Genomic DNA, 20,530 nt, shown 5'->3' on the forward strand with positions numbered 1-20,530 from the left:
TTATTTTGAAGCAAAAATTATACTTTGAAGGGACTCGATTTTACAACCGGAAGAGGTCTTTTTCACTTCCCCTAAATTACTTTTAGACCAAACAGCTACATCGCACGGGGTTCTGAGAAGTTACACCGAATACGAGTTTTTTCAGTTTTGCATAGCCAGTAAATAGCGAGGCTTTGGGTTGAAAACAGAGATGGTAAGTGTGTTTTATTTTACATCTAAAGAGCTAATAATTCTCAGTTTAGGCCACAACTAGCTTGTGCTAATCACACACAGCTAAGCTAATAAGCTTCGAGGCTAACGCTTTGCTATTCTTATCAAACACGCATTTTTGCCCACCGCTTCGTTGTTTCTTAAAACTTAATTTCACCATCTAATCAAATTACATATTTCTATTAATGTGAGATGTGGCTGAAGTAACGTTATGGTGGATGTTTTGTAAAAGACTGATGAAGTCGGTGGTCTGCAGCTGAATGACCATCCTTACACTGGTGTTGGAAAATGTCTGGGCAGAAGGTTACACAAGTCTCAAAAACTCGCAAAAAACTCGCATCAGCTGCCCAATTAAGGTGCTTTGGTTTGACACAGAGAAACTACGTGGTGGTGTGTATTAAACATTATCAATCATTTTACAGTCGCACACAATTTTGCTTGTCCAACCAACCAAGAGACCAGAGGGCCGCACATACGCTGACTATGAGTCAGTTAATGAATGCATGGAGGGTGAGTCTGTTTAATGTTTTCATTCATAAATCATCTCGCAGTTTTTTTTTAAATATTTACTTTCAGTGTAACTAGTAGTAGCAGCAGATGCAATTTTATTGAATTCATCATCTATTGTGATTCCTCATTCTTTTAAAGGATATTTTTCTCATAGTAAATACATACGAATGATAGGCCAGTGAATAATAAATTAATCCTGGTACCAAGTATTGTCTGTGTATGGGATTATGTGGTTCATCTTAATTTGTGGAGAAAAAAACAAAAACCCAGACTGACAGTAATCACTTTCTAGTTTCTGGAAAGTAAAAAAGAAAACATGAGAAAAGACATAATTATGTGACTCTCTTTAAACTATGGACTCAGGAAACAAAATTCTTTTATGTCAACTAGGGCTGGGCCATATTATACCGTTCACGGTAATACCGGTATAATGTTAGGCAACGATAGGAAAATGAAATATCGTGATAGAATATGAGTAAAACGCGCATGCGCAGTGCCTTTGTTTTCATACGCACATGGCCGATTGTTGAGTGAAACAAATGAACCAGAATTGGTTTGTAAAAAATGGTGCAACTTCAGTGATGTGGAACTGGTTTGGTGTTTGTCCGTCAGATACACGACAAAGCACATTTTTTTGCAGAACATGCAAGCGGCTGTCGTTATTGTCGTATTTGTCGGACTAAGATGCTCTTAAATCTGGGAGTAATCTGTGTCCTAAACTCCGTATACTTCAGGTCAAACAACACTGCAGCATCACTGAGAGTTAAAAACTGTCTAAATTCTTTCATCTTTAATAAAACGATCAGCATTGCTGCTTTACCAGGTGTAACTATGAAGTTTAACTTCCAGGCATCCATGAAAACAAAATTTATTACATTTAACGAGTTAGAAGTTAGCAGGAAGTTAGCTAGCGGAAGTTAGCTCGCTAGTTTCGCTAGTTACCTAAGCATGATATTGCATGTTCTGACTGAGAGATTTCTGAAAAAATTCAAATGTACAGCTCTGCTATCACTTCCAACATAAATGAAGACAGGAAACTAAACAGCAGTGACATTTGTAGGGTTACTGAAGTTGGGCTAGCTGGTATATAATGATGTGCTACGTGATCGCTAGCGACACAGCTATGTTAGCATAACATAAACAGTGAAGCTGGAGGACGAACACTAACACTTTTCCACTTATAAAAGTTAACGTTAAGGTTCCTGATAGTTAGAGACAAATTCAGTCGCATGGCAGGATGCTGTAAACGGACCAAACTTCAGTCAGGAGAACAACTGAGATAATCCATCCACAATACGAGGTTAGTCATTAATATACTGCAACAACATGGGAATAGAGCAGCTGCCAGAGAATTCAACATTAATGAATCAATGGTACAGAAGTGGAGGAAGCAAGAATGAGTTGAATAAAGTTTGATTTATCTGACTGCTTTGTTTCGCTTAATGTGCCTTATAATCCCGTGCACCTTATGGTCCGAAAAATACGTACTGCACACTGCAGTTTAATGTTGCAAAGCACCTCTTTTTAACTTCAGTGGATATTATACATGGTTATGCTCAGGATATGTCAGCCCATTTCTACTGGAAATGCCTTTTAGTTAAACTTTCAGCAAGGAATTTGCATTTGCACTGTTACATTTTTATAAAGCTTTAATGTACATAAAAACCAGCTTCTTGTTTAAGTGAAAATAAATGGAAGGTTGTCTTTTTGCGCTAGTAATGTTGTGGAGTTGTATTTTGTCTCGCATCAATTATATCGTCAGTTATATCGTTATCGCAAATTTTCAAATGTATATTGTGATAAATATTTTTGGCCATATCGCCCTGCTCTAATGTCAACATCATTTTTATATAGCACAAATAACATGTAAACTTGTGCTTACTATAAAAGTTTAAAAATAACATCAAAAAAACTTAGTAAAAAAATAAAGAATTCAAAGGTTTTATACCTGTTTTTGAATGTTGACACAGCTCTAATTGACCTCAGGTCAGCAGGCAGCTTGTCCCAAAGAACAGGGTGACTGTGACTGAAAGCGCTCTCAGCACACAGACTAAAAGTATACACTGGAAACCATTTGCTTTACATTAATGGGTTTTGAACTGCAGTTGAGCTCTATTGCACAGAGATTAATCAAGGTTCACTTACACAAAGAATAATCATTAGTATGATATTCAGAACTGACTGCGATTAAAAATACGTACATTTACTCAAGTTATGCATTCCGTAGTAATGGGGTTATCATATACCTTTTAATGCCTTTATTATCTGTAAAGTAAGAGGTGTTTACAATTGTGTTGTGTGTCTTGAACTGCAGTATACACTTTTCAGATTCAGACTACTGTATTAATCCCAGAGGAAATGATGTGGTCACTGTTGCTTCAAGACAGTAAGACCAGTAAATAACAGATTAACGTACCAGTTAAATATAAGGTATTTCAAAATAGCTCTAATAAATACAGATACAAATACAGAAAGTGACGCCAAAGGTTTGTTTGTTTTCACTTATTACTTTATTCCCTTTATTAGGGCCTCTTTATTTATCTTGTCTTTCTCTTTCAGTGATTACTGCACACTGTAAAGTCTATGTAAATTACGCTTGTTTTTTGCTGTTTTAGCTTTTTCCTGTGGATTGCATTTTGTTGTTGTTGTTTTTGCTTCCATTCAGCATGTCATTTGCCTCTTCCCCAGGTGTTTGCAAAATGTATGAAGAGCACCTCAAGAGGATGAATCCAAACAGTCCCTCCATTACTTATGACATTAGTCAGTTGTTCGACTTTATTGATGACTTGGCAGATCTGAGCTGTCTTGTGTAAGTATAATTAGCTGTGTATGAATTTGAATGCAACACAACATTCCCTTTGGATGCATTGGTCACGTTTCAATAAAATATTTTACTTTTTATACAGATACAGAGCTGACACTCAAACATATCAACCATACAACAAAGACTGGATTAAGGAGAAGATATACGTCCTCTTACGGCGTCAGGCTCAGCAAGCTGCAAAGTCAGTTTGACAGGGGGAATTATTTCATATTGTACCAAACATGAGGAAGAGAGATTGGGGGGGAAAATTGGGGGATGTGAAAAAATTTGGGGATTTTCTTTTTGGAAATGTCATCCTTGGCAGCATGTGTTTGTAATTTTTAACGCAAAGCCCTTTTCAGACATGGTTCCACCACTGTGCTTAAGTGACGGCACTTTTTCCATTCAGGCCACTTTTTGCAGTTTCATTCAGACACGTAAGCTCTTTTCACATGTGCACTGCAGCCTGAAGTCTTTCTTGACATTACCTGAGAGAGGTGCATGTAAGAACACAAAGGTGTGATGCAGTTGGATTGGACATTGAATGGATTTCAGCCAGGAACAAAATTCATGTAATTTGCATAGGAACTTAGTCATATTATAGTCATATTGTGTCCTTTCTATAGGATCATGCAGCTCCCTCACCTAAACCACATGGAAGGCTTGCTTTTGTGTTACATGTGAGAAAGAAATTTACACAATGTCCTGATGTGCCTGTTCCAACATTTTAAGTTTGTGTGTGAAAACAGCTATACTGGCAACTGTGGCAAAAGTGTCATTGATCTCGCAGGACATTTGCCATACATGAATTCATTCGTATTCATTACCTTTTGGAAGTAGTACATAAAAAAATCTGATGAGGTTAGTAATTTAATTATGAATCTGATGTGTGCCATCAAAAAAGACTACATGTATGAAAAGGGCTTCTTTTCTTTTTCTTTGTAAAGACTGCATTGCCCATTTTAACAAAGGGAATGTTTTCACATTGTTTTCATTGGCAAAAGAGGTTTGGAATAATTGGGGTGAAACTGTACATTTTGGGCTTTATACTGAAAAATTGGGTCATGGTTGGGAACCTGCATGTTTAAGTTGTTACACTATGATGGGAAGAATGGAGAAATACTCCACGAGGTAGAAAAACTTTTTTTTGTGTGTGTTTTTCAGTTTCCCTAAAAGTTATGTGAATTTTATTTCATTTTTTTTTCCTATGTACATTTTCCTGGGTGGTTGAATTTCAAGACGTTGTGGACTTTGAAAGCAGCCGTTTTATTTTTGAAGTAGATCAGTGGCTGAAGACTGATGATCACATGATGACCCAGGATATTTGTTACTATAATTAATGGACGTTTTTGAGTTTTCATTATGTTTTAAAAGCCCACCATTGTGATATAAAACGTTTTTGTAATTCTGCTGTGTTGCATAACAACTGATTTCAACTCTGCATTTCTGTTTTCTTTTATTGAAACAAAATAAACGATTGTTTCTGACTGGTGTCCACTCGTGTATATGCGACCATTAGTGCGATGAACACTGAATTTTTATACACAATGATAGTGTGACTGGCAGGTGAGTATCGCAAAAGTTAGACCCATTCATGCTGGACGTGGCCTCAAATACAGTTTATTTTCTCTGTTACTGTCTCTTTAAATGTGGCGGGCTGCCCTGTTGTTGCCGTGCTGGAAACCCCGTACTGACTGTGAAGGGACCCAAGATGGCTGAATACTCACGGGGGGCACTTAGCAATTATCTGAGCAAGACATCGGCAATGAATGGCAAATAGCAGTATAATGTAAAGCGTAACCTTCAAGTAATTATACGACTCCAGTTTGTTGGTTTGCACAGTTTTGGGGATGCATGAGTAAGAGTAAGGAGAGAGTGGTCTCTCCGCGGCCCCGAGCCAGAACATGGCGGAACACTTGGGAAAGAAATAGCAGCTAACGTTAGCTAGCTGGCGTATTATTTAAAGAAGAATAGAAACATTGTTCCAGGCTTAAAACGGGTGTCTGTTGTCCGCAAGTATAAAGTAATGTTATCGACAGCTAACTCTATAGTTAATCTGCTTCAAATGGTAGTTTAACATTGGATATGTGGAGCATAGGTACTTAGCGTACTAGCTAGCGAGTTAACTCGTAAGGGTTGATAGCTAACGTTACCTGTAAGCGTACAAACTGTACATATAAGCAGGAGTGTTTCGTGAGCCAGTCATCGTAATATCTGCTTCTTTTTCAGTACTCTGTTCTCAGCTGTATATTGCAGTGACATTCGTTGTTTTGTCGTTTAACGCGTAAGATAACGACGTCCTCCGCTCTTTAATTTTGTCGTTAGCTTCCTACAATGGTTTGTACGCGGAGTCTGCGTGGCGCCTTGCCTATAGCGCTGGCAGTGTAAGTTTTGAGGCAGCTCGTCAAGAAATGCGAGATATTGCAGTAGTAATTTTAACAATTATTGCGGAATCCTGCTGGAAACTTGTTGAGGCGATCCACTTTTAAGTTGCTTTTAGAACTTATCCTAAGTGACCCCCCGCCGATTCATATTTAGTTAATACTCTTGTAGAAGTGAGCAGCTGTAAAAAGTGAATTGAAGTTGTGGCGTTACTAGGTGAAGAAAGCACCCCGTAAAAAGCCCGGAAGGGGAGAACGGGTTACAAGAAACTGCCAGGATGACGGACACTCGTCGGCGAGTCAAAGTCTATACCCTCAATGAGGACAGACAGTGGGATGACCGTGGGACCGGGCACGTCTCGTCGGGCTATGTGGAGCGCTTGAAAGGCACGTCTCTCCTGGTGCGAGCAGAGAGCGATGGTAAGCGAACGCAGGAATACCACACGAAGATTGTAGTAGCTCAGTTATTACTACAAAAACAAGACGTTCCGCACTCATTTTAACCACCTGTATCACCTGAAATTTGTACACGTATTACTTATTTGAAGCAAATGCAGTAACCTACAATTTTGGGCTATCTTTGTTTTAAACCTGACAGGTTCCCTTCTGCTGGAGTCCAAAATTAACCCAAACACAGCCTACCAGAAACAACAGGTCAGTACATAACATGATGAACATCCAAAACTGATTTTTTCCCCCCCCATTCTGCTCTGTTTATTGTAAATTGGCTTTGTTTTTCTTTTGAAAAGGACACATTGATAGTGTGGTCAGAGGCTGAAAATTATGATCTAGCACTCAGTTTCCAGGAGAAGGCTGGCTGTGATGAAATCTGGGAGAAAATATGCCAGGTTAGTGTACTTAATTTGTGTGGGTTTGAGTTTTTCATCTCCATTAGTTTGTGGGTTTGATGCTATTTGTGTTCCTGGTGATCCCTTATGTAGTTACATCCTGAGGTGCTAATATGTTTGTCCGCACTTGTGTTTTATTAAGGTGCAGGGAAAGGACCCTTCAGTTGACATCACACAGGATGTGGTGGATGAATCGGAGGAGGAGCGTTTTGATGACATGTCATCCCCAGGTTTGGAATTACCACCATGCGAACTGAACCGTTTGGAGGACCTGGCCGAGTTGGTGGCCTCTTCTCTCCCATCACCACTGCGGCGTGAAAAACTAGCACTGGCTGTGGAGAATGAAGGCTATATTCGCAAGCTCCTGGAATTGTTCCGTGTTTGTGAGGATTTGGAGAACAGAGAGGGACTGCACCACCTGTATGAAATAATGAAAGGCATCTTCCTGCTGAATCGTACTGCACTCTTTGAGGTGATGTTTTCTGATGAGTGCATAATGGACGTCATTGGTTGCCTGGAGTTTGACCCAGCACTCCCGCAGCCAAGGCGGCATCGTGAGTTTCTCACTAAAACAGCCCGGTTTAAGGAGGTGATCCCCATCTCTGATCCTGAACTGCGTCAGAAAATTCACCAGACATATCGGGTGCAGTATATTCAGGATATGGTGCTGCCCACGCCCTCTGTTTTTGAGGAAAACATGCTGTCCACCTTGCACTCCTTCATCTTTTTCAACAAGGTGGAGATTGTGGGCATGCTACAGGTGAGATAAGCAGACATGTAGTAGTATGATCTAACAGTATGGGGTTGTTGTTTTTACTTTGTATAAACACTACATTTTAAACAAATGGTTTAATTGAAGCAAGTGTTATAAATAGGTAAACTTGTGAATATACTGTAATCCTCACAAAGGAGAATTTCTTTTATGAAATGTTAGTGAGCCTCAAATTACAGTAATTATAGGATTGTACATTGGTTTTATTTTTGACTGATTGTACTTTTACCCTGTCTGAGATTGTCTGGCACCCTTTTATGATCATGTGACCTTTGTGTTTTTATCCTGTGTCAACTCAGCATTGTTTATGTATGGCTGTCTCCATGGAGGCACAGTAGTGTTGTGTAAATCTGTTATGCTGCGCTAGAGGAAAACTGAAACGGGCACATTGTTGACTCTGGTGTTCTTTGCTATATCACGCTCTGAAGTCAAACACTACAGATATGAGTCTTTGCTTCCTTAATTAGCATAAGGCAGGCAAGCTTAAATCAAACCGTTCACTAACCAAGGTTTTAAAAAATATTTAAAGTGGTAGTAGATGTCATTGAATGAGATGGTGTTTTCAGCATAAACATATCAAAAGTATTTTTATGACCAGATAGATCACATTGTTTATGCTCCAAATTTCTCATTGACAAACATGATGCAATTCACTTTTGTTTTCTGTGTAATTATGTTGGACTTGTACTATTGTAAACCAATAACAGCTTTGTAACTTGTGAAAATTGGGTGTCTGTCATACATTGACATATTAATCATACTCTTAATACTGACTTCTAAAATCTCATCTCCCTTTTTTGATGTCAGGACGATGAGAAGTTCCTGACAGACCTCTTTGCACAGCTAACAGATGAGGCCACAGATGATGACAAAAGACACGAACTGGTATACCAGAATTTAATAATTTATTTATTTAAAGTTGTTGCAGTCACAAACTCTTAAGATCTTTGTTTTGTTGACCTCTCTTTGTTTATTCCTTTTAGGTAAACTTCCTAAAGGAGTTCTGTGCATTCTCTCAAACATTACAACCTCAAAACAGGGATGCTTTCTTCAAGACATTATCAAACATGGGCATTCTACCTGCACTAGAGGTTATTCTGGTAAGTCCAGTGGCATTAATCTCAGATGAATAGTTTTGTGGTTTTCTCGCACTAAAATAATTTGTCTGTTGACGTCAGTAGCTTTGGTGATGTTGCAGCCTTTTGCATTTTGATCATGGGTGATGCCTTCAACTTTCTGATGCAATAAAATTGAATTAAGGGACATACTAGTAGTATGTCCCTTAATTCTATAACAACAAAATCTTCTTTTTTTGTTATAATGATCTATAATTATTCTATTAAAAAATAACTGGAACATGCTAGTTTGCTCATTACATTTATTTTTTGCTGAACAGTACTTGAAGGTTGCCAGGGCATACCACAGGAACACCTAGTTGAGAAAGCAGAATCAGACTCCAGCATGTGATATCTGTAGCATTAAATGTGTTGTGACTGAGAAGATAGCACATTTCTTTTGTATGCATCCCTTGTCAAAAATAAATTTCAATTAAGTTTTATTTTTTCTTTTAGTTAACTCGTGTGTTTAACTTCTCACATGGAATTTGAGTTTAAATGGGCTTAAAAGAAGTGCTATGTGATAAACACTGAGGCTTAACATACATTGAACATGCATGCAGTTAGTCATCAAAGTTGTGGTTTCAGGGCATGATGGGCTTTTTGGCTAGTAAGCTAATAAGATTTTTTTTTTTTGGTGGTGGTACAATTCATATTATCTGCTTGTAAAGTGTATGTGAGGAAGGTCAGGAAAGACCTTCTGCTCATATAGCCATTGGGTTAATGGGGATTCACTGTCCAAAGAATTTGTTAGACATTACAAGAACTACTAAAGTGCAACCATGAGTCAAACTCGAGCTTAATGATTACTATTGTGAGTTAAAGCAAGGTCAGGCACTAAAGCAGAGAGATTTACAGATTTTAAAGTGTTTTCTTGGGGAATGGGGGAAAAAAAGGGGGGTGGGCAACTTGATTAACTTTACATGGGGAAACCAGTTTAGCACCTCACAAAATGGCAACAATAATGCGTAAACGTGCAATTGAGGTGTCCTTTCACTGTATGGGTCTTTTCTCTATAATTTGCCACTGACCTTTTTATTTTTGTTATGTTTAAATCGATAGTTTTTGTTCTTGAAATCTTGAGTTGGGTTTTGAATTGTTTGCTCTCACTATATCGATACAATTACATGTACTTCTTAAACCTGTGCACACAAGCTGATTTTGAAGCTGATCATGACTTTTGTTTTCATTATATCACTCTTGATTTTATCAGAGAGAGAAACAACAAAGGTTGTTCCTTTTTTAAAAGTTATTACTTTTGAACAATTTTAAAGTACATTTCAAAATTTCCTGGCGTGCAAATCAAAAATCTGCTGATAAATATAATAAATAGATTTATTTTGAAAAGGGAATGGACGATGTTCAGGTGCGTGGGGCAGCCACAGATATCTTCTCTTATCTGGTGGAATACAACCCCTCCATGGTACGAGAGTTCGTCATGCAGGAATCACAGCAGAATGATGATGTGAGTATATACACAAAGGCAACATGATAAATAGGAATGATATCCATTTATCACAATGATGCACATAAACTAAAACTTATTTGCCTTTCAGGACATCCTCTTGATCAACCTGATCATAGAGCACATGATCTGTGACACAGACCCAGAGCTTGGTGGTGCAGTGCAGTTAATGGGTCTGCTGCGAACTCTGGTGGATCCAGAGAATATGCTTGCTACTGCAAATGTGAGTGTGAATGCTGCTTTTACATAGTTTCCACTATGTATGTATGTACTATTTACACTGACTGTAAAACAAACAAAAATCAAAACAAAACAAAATAAGTCCATTGCGCAGATAAGAGTTGGCTTTCAAAATGTGTAAGTGCTTAAATACAAAAGAGAACAAATGTTATGTCTGTGGGTTCTTGCGCTTTGGACAAAGACAATAGTCCTATCAGTAAAAAAAAAAAAAAAAGAAGGCAGATTTCCTTGTTAATCAAGTTACTGTCTAGTAACTGAAAACATCACTGCCACCAATTCAACAGGTTGGCCAGGATATCTGCAGCTTCACTTTCTTGCTTGTAATTCTTTTGAACTGGAGTGAAAAGCTCAAGTACATTTTAAAAATTTAGCAATTCAGCAAAGTATCTGTTTCCTTATTTTTATTTTATTTTTTACAGAAAACAGAAAAAACTGAGTTTCTGAGCTTCTTCTACAAGCACTGTATGCATGTTTTATCAGCTCCACTACTGGCCAACACCACGGAAGAAAAACCTAGCAAAGGTACCGAGTTTTTGTTAGATTTCTTTTTTTTAATCTACAAGTTTTTATGTTGCTAGCTTTCTCACGTTCTTTCTTTCCTCCTTTAGATGACTTTCAAACATCCCAGTTGCTGGCCTTGATTTTGGAGCTGCTAACATTTTGTGTTGAGCATCACACCTATCACATCAAGAACTACATCATCAACAAGGATATTCTCAGGAGGGTATTGGTGCTCACAGCCTCCCGGCATGCTTTCCTGGCTCTATGTAAGTCACAGTTCTTCCAACTATATCTGTCAAAGTAGAGAACGATACAATTAAAGTCTGTTTGACAAATAAGGACATCTATTGCTTAATATTGAACATTGTGTTTCTCCCTGCACAGGCGCCCTGCGTTTCATGCGAAGAATTATTGGTCTAAAGGATGAATTCTACAATCGCTACATCATGAGAAATTTTCTCTTTGAACCTGTCATCAAGGCCTTCCTCAATAACGGCTCACGCTACAATCTCATGAACTCTGCTATTATTGAGATGTTTGAGTATGTTCGTGTGGTGAGTATTTTTCATACCAAAATTTAATAGGTAAACAACAGTATATATTTAACACAAAAGAACCTTGAGCGACATGATCAGCATATAAATGATGTCAGAGCGCCATAATAGCGGTCTGTACATCTCATGGTTAACTTGGTTTGGGAAGCTGGAAGGAAAAATATGTTTGGTTTCACTTGTGTTACTGATTTTTGTTCCTGTTTTTTATTGCTTCTGCTTCTCACATTTGAAGAGCCTGAAAAACCTGTACTGAAAAAACTGGTCATGTCTTACAGGTTTAAAAAACCAATGTATGGCTAACTGATGTGCAAACATAGCTGTAATTATTTGTTAGGCATTAAAAACGTATTCTCTCTATCTTAAGTGATTTTATATTTAATCAGAGGAACTGATATGTGTACGATGTCAAACTAAATCCCTAAAAGTTTACAAGTATTGAGTCCATTCAAACCAAACTGTGACGTGTTTTAAGGTTGTTTGGTTCTGACCAAAACAACCATGCCCAAGACTTTTGAGTAGATGGTGGTGAAGTTAGCTTGGGGTTTTGTCAATGCAAAAACAAAGCAAACAACAGAAGAAAAAGCTACAGGTTTACAAACTCATCACCTGATTTAGACCAGAGTAAAGGAACTATAGGTCTGAAAATGCTCAGTCCAGTTGTTATGTGTGCATTCATTAGAATTAGTTCTAATCTGCCTTTTGTATTTCCCTCATTGGCTTCTTTCCAACTTTTTTTTTTCCCACTCTGCTTTATCGAAAACTGTAAACTGCCCATCTTTTTCTCTTTCCATACTTTCCCCCTCTGCTACCATTTCTGTGTTCTCCGCTCCCGATTGCCATTGCTCCCAGGAGGATGTGAAGTCTCTAACGGCTCATATAATAGAGAACTACTGGAAGGCTCTTGAGGATGTGGACTACGTCCAGACATTTAAAGGCCTAAAACTGCGGTATGAACAACAACGAGAAAGGCAGGACAACCCCAAACTTGATAGGTAAGAAGATTTTGTCTTGACTGCTGCCTTTATCTAATTATGTATTGACAGACAATGTTTGTCTGACACTAAATGGAAAAAGTGCGTGTGACATCTTGAATGACTAATTTTGATGAAATTTTTTTTTTCATGAATTGTTTTTTTCTGAAGGCAGCTTTGTTGAGTCATAGTGCTATTCTGAGCTGCTGTGTTGTAAATCGTGCCCAGTTTATATTCTTTTGAAACGCATCCTTACACTTGTATTTCACCAACTGTACAAAAGCAAGTTTCCACTTATAGAGAAGGTTTTGCAACTTAACGCAGTCTAACCGTTTATAGTTAAGCAATAGACCAGTTGATCATCTATGACTCTTAAAGCGAAACTGGATGGGTTTGTTTTGTTAATCTGTAATACTTCTGTTAAATTTCATGTTATAAAATATCGACTTAATTTTTAAACGAATGTGGTGTATGTTTTATAACAGCTTCTTGGGCTATGTGTATACTTCATGTGTATGTGTATACTAATGCAAACCACATGTTTGTGGATTACATTAGTTCTGTAAGAGGAAATTTGACTAACTAAGAGCTTTCAAAGAATAGAAAATCTTTTTTTTTTCCTGATTGCTGAACTGTGCATTTTCTTTGACAGCATGCGCTCCATCTTGAGGAACCACCGCTTCCGACGTGATGCACGGACGCTGGAGGATGAGGAGGAGATGTGGTTCAATGCAGATGAAGATGACCTTGAGGATGGCGAGGCAGTTGTTCCTCCCTCTGATAAAATGAAGAGTGAGGAAGACCTCATGGAACCAATTAGCAAGTTCATGGAAAGAAAGAAATGTACGTGCAAGGAAACTTGTGATGTTTGGTGGGAAATTGGGGTTGGAAAGAATCCATTCCTTTTGTTAATTATATAAATTAATGTTACTAGCTGATTATTTCTGAAAACGAAGCCCCTGTAAATTTGATACAAGAATAGATTTTATAAAGGGTATTTCAGGGTTATAGATGTAATGGCAAATTTTAGGTGAAAAATACATTGTAATTGGGTTGTCTCGGTTACATTGATAGCTTTAGGTGTAGTCATGGGGAAATCACCAGTGTATATGGTTCTTACATTATTCCTCCCCAGATGAAAGTTGTTTGTTGTTTGTCAGCAAGAAGCAAAAACTACCAAACTGAATTTCCTGAAATTTGCTTGTAAGGTGTTGCAGAGCCAAGATAAGTTAATTTTGATTTTTTTAAAATGGTGCATTGGGCTTTGCACATAATGTGTTCTGTTATTGTCTTGTATGGCATTTTGTAAGGATTCACTCAAAGAAAACTGTTTTCATTTGGTTCAGCATAGCGGTGCCACTCAGAACCAGTTTTTACATGCTGGCTAGGTATATTTATAAGTAGTGAGAGACGCCTAAGAAGGAAAATATGTCTTGCAAAAGCCTGTCCTGATTTCTGAGGAGACAATTATATTCACCCCTCCAAAATTTTAAAGAATTTTAATGAGAGAATGACCTTTTCTTTATCACCTCATCATGTTGACCCACAGTGAAAGACTCAGAGGAGAAAGAAGTATTGGGAAAGTCGAGCTTGTCGGGCAGACAGAATCCCAGTTTCAAGCTTTCCTTCTCGGGCTCCACTAAAACCAGCCTCTCCAGCCCTCCTTCATCTGCCTCACTAAACCCAGGTTCTCCAGGATCGCCAGGGTCTCCAGGCTCTCCAGGCTCAGGCGCACGGAGCTCACCCTCCACCACAACTGTAACCACAAAGGTACCTGTCAACATTTTTTTTTTCTTAATGAGCAAAGTTTAAAAAAAAAAAAAAAAAAAAGATTTGCACAGTGTTGGCAATGCTTTAAACACTTAAGTGAAGGATTTAGTAAGAAATGAGATTTAGCTATGAATCTTCACACTTATACTGTTAAATTTCTCACAACTCCCCCTCTATTCTTGTTATATAATACAAAAACTGGACATGATAACCATTGTGCCACTGGACTAGGATATTTTTTTCTAGCTGACTTTATTTACATGGTGGAAAAATAGAGGGGGGATGGAGATTATCAGAAAGTGTGTTATTTATGGATTTAATAGATTTCTAAAAATGGAAGACTCGCTGCACAAAATCAGGACAATTAACACCAAATTATATACAAAAATGGGGGGAAAAAATGCAGTGAGTTTAGTAGTTGTGAAGAATTGCATGCAATATTGACATGTATGTGTAATGGGCATATGATTGCTAGTTATAAAGAAAGCAGTGTTGAAACATGTCTGCAAATAATAATTGCAGTTTCTGCAAACTGGGTGTCTCGTTTCTGCTTCAGGGAGGTTTGGTGGGACTTGTGGACTATCCTGATGATGATGATGACGAGGAGGAGGAAGAGGAGGAGGATGGAGAGAGTAAAGAAGACCCTCTGCCACCCTCAAAGAAGTCCAAGCTGAGCTCCTAAAGAAGCGTCACTGTCTCAGCTTGTGCACCGCTCAGGCAGTCTCAGCGCATAGACTTTACACAGGAACGATCAAACTTGTAAACAAATTGAATGAATGAAAACCACCGCTCAGTGTCAACGGGTGGCCACATGAGGAGCAGACTGTGAATGGATCTGAAGGCTCCTCACACTAGTCCAATTCATACAAGTGCCAATCAGGAGACCAGGAGTGGAAAAACCGTCTGAAAATGGAAAGAGACGATTGAAAGTTTGGAGAGGGGAAAAAAATTTCACTCAATAAATCTTCAACGGACTCAAACAGTATGAGCCATGAGTTTGGTAATTTAGCAACTGGAGGAAAAGACCACATACAACACAGACAGAAATCCCAGAGAGCTCGCGGGCTTGGACCATAACCCACTGACCCCCACCTGCCCCCCACTCAGGGAAGGACATCACAGTGGCCCAAACGGGTCGGCCAATTCAGACCTAGAGCCACCACTCGCACCCCCGTCCCCTCCTCAGAATCCACTTCCTTCCTGTTCCTTTCTCCTTCTTTTCTCCCCTGCTCTCTCCCTTCTCTTTGTCTGTTGCTTTTTCTCCCTTTTTAAGTTAGCATATAGGACCAGATGGGAGGCAGCATGTGGCAAAGCGCTGTCCTTGTTGTCATTTGATGATGTCATCAGTGTCGCCGTTCCTCAGCGGACGTTGTTTCTCCGAAGAGGAAAAAAAGCCAGCAGTTTCTTCATTATTTTCTTTTATGTTCTGTATTTGTCACAGTCTTTTTCTTTTTTCTTTTTTTTTTTTGTAAATGACTACAAAAAAAAGACCTGCCTTTAAATGTTCAGGACGTTTTCAGTCACACTTGAACAGGTTTTTAAAGACCTCAGTAGGTGAGCTAGTTTTACCCTTTTTGCCCTTTGAAACTGCAGATTTTTTGGAGAATTTGTAATCCCGTCTTGATTAAAGATTGAGTGGAATTCTAGATGTGATGAATTTTGTCATATCTTTTGTTTTTCCTTTCTTTTACATGAGTGTACACTAGTTGTTCAGAAAATTTGGGACCATTAAAATGATCTTTGCTGTAAGATGTCCTACTACCCTTTGTTCTAGTAATCAAGTGTTCCTGGCTGCATCTACTTTACTATATATTACAGTTTTTGGCTCCTTGCTAGAAGATGGGTGCCCCTGTTTCTGTAGCGCAGACAGTTCTTTTTGGTTCACAATGGTTCCACAAGCTAGAAGGTCAAACTGAAGAAAGATCTGTAATTCCTGGGACTAAAGTATTACCATTATGTTCCAACTAGCAGACAAGGTATCCCAAGTTTTTTGGGGGTGTACTTGGTTGCTGATCTCCTAATAATCCACCAGATGGCATCCTTGGTCCATGAGAGAATCAACTATGTGAATTGTGGGTTATTTCAACTGTGCTTTGCAGTCCTTACAGAAATCAGTCATTAACTCCTCCACAGAGAAAGTATTAATACCTTGCTGTTGTTTTTAAAATACTGTGTATTACATGTGGCATTTTTTAACTTCTTTGTTGAGACGGTAATGGGTGGAACATGGGTGCTTGATATACCACACTGGGGACAAATTGTTAAAGATGTATTTAAAATTATGTATTTAAAAGCAAGGTCAGATACACAACTGCAATTTTGCAAGTAGACTCCATTAGAACATGTTATCCTGTTGGTATTATACCAGTATGATTCATTCTGCCAACTCATATAAGTGACTAATATGAGGTTATAATTTCTTTTAATCAGTCTTAGAAGAGGTATTGCTAATCATCTTCATAACTGAAAGCACTTTGCAGCACTTGTAGCCATGCAAGTGTTTTGTTTTTTTTGGAGTGGGGAAAAAAAAGTTGATGAAAAATGTCAGCACCCTCCCGTTTATGTGGTCACCTCAGTGGGAGTCTGAGTACAACTCAAAAACAAACAGCATCAAGGCCACCAAGAAGTCACTGTGTTGTCCCTCCAAGTGCATTGTGGCCTTCAAACATTGTTTATTAATTAAAACCCAACAGAAGAGGATCACTCGGTGCTCAGCGGGCAACGAGAGCCGTCGCACAACGCCTATTAAGGCCTCCATTCACATGAAAGCCATCTCCAGACAACAGCAGCTTTTGAAGAGCAGCCCTCCCTGCCAGCCTCCGTTTGCTCCTCAGCAGGAGTGTGGCAGAGTGTGTGTATATGTGTGAGATCTCCCTCTTTGCCACTGGAGAGGCCAGCTTGGTCTTGGTGCCAGCCACTTCTTCACCAGAATGCCAGCTCCACTTCCAGTGCCAAGTCGTTCACCCGGCTCTGCCCGCCTGTATGTCTGCCAGGCTGAAGAGCCCCCATCAGGGACGCTGCTGTCCAGCTTCCTACTGGGCCAATGAAAAGTCTCTTTGACAGCTGTCTTGATCAGCTCCACTCCTAAAGCATACTGTCTGCCAGTTGTCAACTTTCTATACATTGATCACATTAGTATATATCTATGCAAATGCTAAAAGTAGCAGAACAAATGATAGTATAGATGAGGCTCACTACTATACTGTGTGCATACTTTCATAAGAAACAAAAAAAATGGTGTATTTCAAACAAGGTTGAAATTTATGAGTTATACTTCCTGCCACCAAATATATACCTCCCTGACAATGTGGTGGTTTTGATCTGTAGTGATTGCAATCTGCTTTTAATGCTTCGCTTTATTCCATCTGGCCTCACATAACATTTGTTTTTTGTCTGTACACATACCTGTTTATAGAGCTTTTGATCTTATCACCTTATTAAGTTTGCTCAGCTGCTCAGAACAAAATGTCCTACCTGTCAAGAACCCTGGAAACGTGTCCACCAACTCCCTGTTCTGCAGCAGTGAACATTTTTATTACAACTGATGCAGATGCTGTGATACAATCAGGAGCATCAGAGAAACAAGCAGTGGAAGCAAGGGAGGGAAGTTACGAACATACGAAAGTCACGTTATTTTCAATTAAAACGATCAATTTAGTTTATAGCCTAAGATAGCTATTACAGACCACTTTAGCAGCCAGTTTCCCAAAATGGTCCAGAGCATGCAAAGTGCAACTTTTGGACACTCTCAGTTATAAATAGCAAGGTGTCTGACATTTATGGCTCTCTTTTAGGGCTATGATTTCTTTGCTTTAACGAAACGAGAGCAGAATCAGTAGGGGGCGGTAGAGACCACTTGTGGATGCCAATCAATGCATAGATTTATAAACGTAGAAAGGTAATCAACCTTATTATGTGCACACGTGTTTGGTTTCCTCCATGCCATTTATTTATAAACAGACTCATTGTTTTTTTTTTAAGTTTTTGAGAAGCACCTTTAATTGATCAGTGAGGGATGGGGAAGGAAAGGGGAGTTATTTTATCCCGTGTAATCCTGGTAACTACATCAGGATATATGAAAGAGGAAATGTGGCACACATGCAGTTTTTGGAAGCCTGGCTGAGCTTGTCTAAACACTCACACAAAGTCCACCTTTATGTCTCCCTACCGGCCCGGGCGTCGCGGCAGACAATGACCTGTATTTCCCGGCACAAAGTGCTCTCTGTGTCCGCCGGAGCTCCCCCGCTTTAATGGAGGTGATTGCCCGTGTTCAGTGCAGCGCATCCTCCGCTGTGCGTGATTAATCACCGTGTTAAACGCTGGAGCTGGGCGTCCCCCGGGCGGAGAGAGGGCCGGTAGGCCGACGTGGAACCCCGGGGGCTGGGGGGCAGCCGGGACGGCCTCGGGTCAGCATCCGTCGGCAGCGAATAAAAGAGTGGAGAAAAGTCCTCATCCGTCACATATGGTTTACATTAAAGCAGAGGTGAGATGCAGTCACAAACAGAAGTCCAACATACTGTGACCTAAATGTTTCTGAAGTGGTGGCAGAAAAAATATGAGGTCTCCAAAGTTACATCTATATATCAAGATCATTTCAAATAACGGACTTCTTGGAGATTGTCCCTCCTCTCCTCTGGATCATGCTAACAAGCTTGCATATTGCTGTAATGTTATTTACCCCGAAAACTCCATCTAGAGCTGACGTGTTGATTTACAGTATAGTGACATCTGCTGAACCTGATGATGATAATCTGATCAAAGCCCATAGTGTTTATTGTAGTGTTATTGGTATGTTTTGGCCTAAATATTGAAACGGGTAATTTGTATTTTATTGTGAAGTAATGAAAACCAATGACCTCTACATGCAGTCTTCAACTACAGTAGTTATTTTCTGTCATCCTGAATGATTTAAAGCAATATCAGGAGGTGAAAGCATTTTCCAACATAAATTTTAGACTAAAGCATACATAAATAAATAAACTTTTTTGGCGTAATTGCTCTTTAAATCTCTTCTATGACCCATGGACTCAGGTCGGGGATGCTTTCCACCCCTCAGGTTGGAAACTGCTGTCATATTCCTTCTGTCTCTCCTCATAACTTGCATCCACTGCAGCTTAACAGTTAAGTTCAGTGCAGCTAAAATGCCTTCTAAATGTGCACCATAAACCAGCAGTAAGCCCGTGCTTCCTTTGTTTCTCGGTAGCAGACCGTGGCCCCTTCATAATTCTTGTCACTCTAAATCAGAGATAAATAATGAGCTTTCCCATGGAAGCGATGGAAAGTGGAAGAATTTGGGGCTGATCTGCTATTGCTAAATGTTAAGTGGTTGTTATTGTGCCTCGGCATGGGTCACAGGAAACATGGATGTGAATGTACGAGCTGCTGGGCTGCGTGTTAAATGGAAATGTCACAGTGATAAAGAGCGCACCTTCCGCGCCCAAGAGCGTGTGCTTGTTTTTGTGCGTGCATGCGTGTGAGAAGACTTGGTGGCATACTTTGCAGGCGCACTGTAAATCCACAGCATGAGCTGCAGATAGCTGCACGCTCACTGACACACACGCACACAAACACCCACACTTGAATCTATTCCTACTTTCCAGGAGTTTACATCTAATGCTGCTCCAGTAATGTGAGCTCACACGTCGGAATCTAGCAGATAAAATCCCCACCCGCATAAATTTCTGACCCTATTAAAAGCACGTAAAACTCACACTGAATAAAATAAAACCGACTTCACCGGCCCTCTGGGCACGTATAGTGTCCCAGACTGAAGGTGTTGAAGAGAAATTAGGCTGAGCAGCAGAGCGCTGGGAAACACAGCAGTTTCTGTGAAGGAAAACGCTGGGAGGCGCAGACATCCAACATGTAAAAATCACCCAGGGCAAGGAGGTGAATGGGCCAATCATGATGTCTGAGATATTGAATTTACCTCACGTAATGTGGCATGAATGAAGCCCTTAAAGGTATCAGTTTTCAGCCAATAAACAGGGAGAATCAGACACATGGTTCAGTTGGAGTTGAACATGTGAGGCCAGTCACAAACACCCACCCACCCACCCACCCACACACACACACACACACACACATATAGCCAATGCCCCGGTCACCCAGTCAGGCTGCTACTGTGAACATTAAAATCACCATTCGACTTAACAAATCAAACCTTTCGCTATATGTTAAGGTCTTGACAAGCTTTGATTTCTGTCCGTAACCCAAAATTAACCAAACAGAACTGTTCCAAAATGCAGTAGCAGTCGAAATCATGCTTGACATTCACTATTTGAGTCCGCTTTTGTATTTCCACAGACTGAAAGCCTGTGCATTACCAAAACGCTTATGTTTTTTTCTGCTTCTTCTTCCTCCATTCAGCCAGGCCTGATGGCTCCTGCT

At 39.5% G+C, this 20,530-nt stretch overlaps 2 protein-coding genes across 3 annotated transcripts; both read left to right on the forward strand.

The window, feature by feature from the left end:
* Positions 1 to 46: 46 nt before the first annotated feature.
* On the forward strand, positions 47 to 5,010 carry erh (ERH mRNA splicing and mitosis factor). The gene is made up of 4 exons (XM_082504426.1): positions 47 to 193; positions 633 to 720; positions 3,409 to 3,529; positions 3,627 to 5,010. Exons 1-4 carry the CDS (start codon positions 191 to 193, stop codon positions 3,733 to 3,735), a joined length of 321 nt encoding a protein of 106 aa, XP_082360552.1. The 5' UTR covers positions 47 to 190; the 3' UTR covers positions 3,736 to 5,010.
* Positions 5,011 to 5,175: 165 nt separating this feature from the next.
* On the forward strand, positions 5,176 to 15,786 carry smek1 (SMEK homolog 1, suppressor of mek1 (Dictyostelium)). 2 transcript variants are annotated; one of them, XM_082504424.1, is made up of 15 exons: positions 5,176 to 6,324; positions 6,503 to 6,558; positions 6,654 to 6,752; positions 6,895 to 7,512; positions 8,332 to 8,409; positions 8,508 to 8,624; positions 9,988 to 10,104; positions 10,196 to 10,327; positions 10,764 to 10,866; positions 10,953 to 11,111; positions 11,230 to 11,399; positions 12,249 to 12,391; positions 13,023 to 13,213; positions 13,920 to 14,140; positions 14,697 to 15,786. In XM_082504424.1, the coding sequence occupies exons 1-15, from the start codon at positions 6,183 to 6,185 to the stop codon at positions 14,820 to 14,822; spliced, it is 2,472 nt and encodes an 823-aa protein (XP_082360550.1). In that variant the 5' UTR covers positions 5,176 to 6,182; the 3' UTR covers positions 14,823 to 15,786. The 2 variants fall into 2 exon arrangements, with proteins under 2 accessions (XP_082360550.1, XP_082360551.1); XM_082504425.1 differs by having other exon boundaries at positions 12,252 to 12,391.
* Positions 15,787 to 20,530: the final 4,744 nt, after the last annotated feature.

Source organism: Aulonocara stuartgranti (genome assembly GCF_965226115.1).
Source record: "Aulonocara stuartgranti genome assembly, chromosome: 15".
NCBI classification, from domain to species: domain Eukaryota; kingdom Metazoa; phylum Chordata; class Actinopteri; order Cichliformes; family Cichlidae; genus Aulonocara; species Aulonocara stuartgranti.